At 37.5% G+C, this 2,990-nt stretch overlaps 1 protein-coding gene across 1 annotated transcript; it reads left to right on the plus strand.

Moving 5' to 3' along the window:
• Positions 1–1,990: 1,990 nt before the first annotated feature.
• LOC112467183 (DEAD-box ATP-dependent RNA helicase 27-like) lies at positions 1,991–2,942 on the plus strand (the record flags this gene model as incomplete). The annotated part of the gene is made up of 2 exons (XM_025035670.1): positions 1,991–2,196; positions 2,868–2,942. Coding segments are annotated over exons 1-2 (220 nt in total), but the record flags the coding sequence as incomplete, so codon positions are not given.
• Between the last annotated feature and the right edge of the window lie 48 nt (positions 2,943–2,990).

Raw genomic sequence — 2,990 nt, forward strand, 5'->3', positions numbered from 1 at the left:
CAGATTTACGATTCGAATTTCTGTCTGGAATCTCTACGCTTTTTACTCACTAGTCCATACAGTGAGGTGCAAGAAAAAGGTATTTTAATTGTGACAAATATGATTAGAAGCACGAAAGACGTCGCTGCAAAACTTGTGAGAAAAGGCATTATGAAACTACTGACGGTATTGAGCAAAAGTGATACCGCGCAAAACAAGGTCAAGGATTTGGCATTCCTTGCTTTGGAGGAAGCTGCGGAACGACGAGAAGAACGTCGAGAAGCAATCATTGACATGATAAGACGTGATAGAGAACGTCGATCAGGACATGTTACATTAGATCTGCCGAACTATTTCCTAAGGGAGTTAGCTTACTGTAATGTAAACTTATATTGAAGATGTACCCAAAAACATAGAATTCGTAAGAGTACAAACTGGACGACGATGATTTTATGGAAAAAAAAAATATTATTTGAGATTCCCCATTATATATTCCTTATATTTTAAATAAAATACTTTAAATAATAAAATTAATGTTGCTTTTAAATTTCTGCAATTTTGTCGTTTCATCGTATTTAACGTATATTCACGCAATCATATAATTATTATTTATATATCTTTAAATATATGATTACTGTGCAAGATATATATAGTTTATTTTCAAGTCATTGCATATACATTTGGCTAATATTAACAGTGCTTTTAATAGTGTTTTTAAGTGATTAATTACTAGCCAAAAAATCACTTACAGTATTAAATTTCTATAAGGGATTAAGTCATATAGAGAGTTTAATTAATGATAAAGTTCTACATCAGTTTTCTTTTGTCCTTTTTTTTGTAGATATGTATAGAGGCATAATCAACATCTGCTGTTACGAAGCCTCTGTCCCAACAGTAACGAGACCTATTGTTTTCAAACGTAACGCGGCGATTTCCGACATCAAAATTACAGCCCGATTTGAAGCTCAGTGTTACCATTATTTTACTTCAAAGAGTTCTAGTCTCGTTATTTTTGAGACAGGCCAATCGTATTCAATAGAGAGAGAGAGAGAGATCGATAATATATTTAAAAAAAGATTACACGCATACATATTTCTATGTATATATGTATATATGTATAAAAAATGTATGTATACGTGCATGTACGTAATATGCAGATGTACACATTGCACGCGTCGAGCCCGACATACTCATTCATGTATTTATAGTAGGACTCCCCGATTCTCGACTCGAGATGAAACAAATCTTTCTATTTGCGCATACACAAGATGCCATCGCGCACGCACGCTTGATATTGTACATATAGGTATTATGTAGGTGTAGAACAAAAGCTGTTCCCAAATTGGCGACGATGAAATAGCGTGAAAGTTTATGAAAAACTGAGTTATAAAAGTTTACGTTTTTATTTTTTTAAATTCGTAACAGCAGTTTTTAATATGTAAGCATTTCGGACTTTATTCAATATTGGCTTGGATAATAATTTGTCTGCATGTAGAACCGGATAATACTAATTTTACGCGTTAAATAATTGAAATTACAAAAATATACGCGCCATTTGTGAATATACGACTATTTAATTAATTGTACATCGTAAGTTTTATCAGATTTTCAATTTTTGTGGTTGAAAAAGATCATCGCATTTCAAAAGTTGAAGGAGGTTTTTTGCGTACGTGACCAGAGGGAAGCCTAAAAGAGGTCATCCCGGTCTTTTTCATGGGACCATCCAACCTGTATATATGCATTATGCAACCGTGGATACCCAGGTAGCAATTAATGTCTAAAAGACATCATAAAGACATCTTTAAGATTTCTGGCATCTTAAAGACATCTTTATGATGTCTTTTAGACATTAATGCTACCTGGGTATATGACCTCTCTCAGGTTTCTCTCTGGTGCTGTATTACCTTGTGCGTCATACAGTCGGTAAAAACGTTCGCTACCTGCCGGGCGATCGGTAATCCGACCGCCGCACGTTTTTTATTTTTTTTTACGCGGTCGCGACAGAGCGGCGGCTGGCCGCTGACGGCCTGGCGGAGTGCGGAGTCCGCGTTGTTTGGCCATCACTCCCGAAAATGGCGGCCGTGCTGGACGAGGTCGGCAAGTCCGCCGAGAAACTCGTGGACGAGGAGAAGGACGAGATTGTCGACGGGGAGGACAAGACCGGGGCAGCAGAGGCCTCGAAGAAGAAGAAGAAGAAGAAAAAGAAGAAGAAGGCCGGTACGTTCTGTTCGAGTGTTTGCCTCTCATAAACCGACGAACGTGCTCCCCGGGTGTCACGCCTCGGTTTTTTCGCGCTTCTCGCATTAATTAAACGCATTTACTTACTCGTGTCGCGATATAATCGGTCGCGAAGTCCACCGAGACGATTTTAAACCTTCTTAAACGCTCGCAAACTCATTTCGCTTCCGTACATAATAATGCGAGTACGTCGGTTCATCGAGTTGCTTTTAACGTTAAAACGGAGCAATAATCTTGTCAAGTTTCAAGGCTCACGGGAATCGCTTCTCCGAATGCGATATTACGTGAAAATATTTCGTATTTATGTACGACGTTGGTAATTGCTGTGTGAAAATTGATTCTCTCGCACATATCGTTATTGAATTGTATTTCAGTCTGAACATGTGAGTTGAAAGTGATGAATATGGAGCAATTAGTTGTACATTGAAACATTGTGACTCGCAGGAAGAAAGATACATATTTTATGTCTCCAAAATGCTTTTGTATCCTCTTTCTTTGATTCTAAGCTTACATCTAATTAGAATTTCCATATTTTATGAAATTAAGAATTCCATAAAATTTATATATATGCTAGCTTTCATAAAAGAAACTGCGTTCTTGATCTCATTGCGTTATTTATCTTATTGATAATGCATATTTTCGTACATCAGGTGCTGGAGAAGCTAGTGCAGATGTGCCAGAAGGAGAAGAAGAGAAGGCTAAGGATGACGACGCAGTGGCCGAAGGTATCGCTTACAGTTTCTAGTTCCTCTAATATTTTTTATGCAACACGT

The sequence above is a fragment of the Temnothorax curvispinosus genome, unplaced genomic scaffold (genome assembly GCF_003070985.1).
Source record: "Temnothorax curvispinosus isolate PA1 unplaced genomic scaffold, ASM307098v1 QBEX01017026.1, whole genome shotgun sequence".
NCBI classification, from domain to species: Eukaryota; Metazoa; Arthropoda; class Insecta; order Hymenoptera; family Formicidae; genus Temnothorax; species Temnothorax curvispinosus.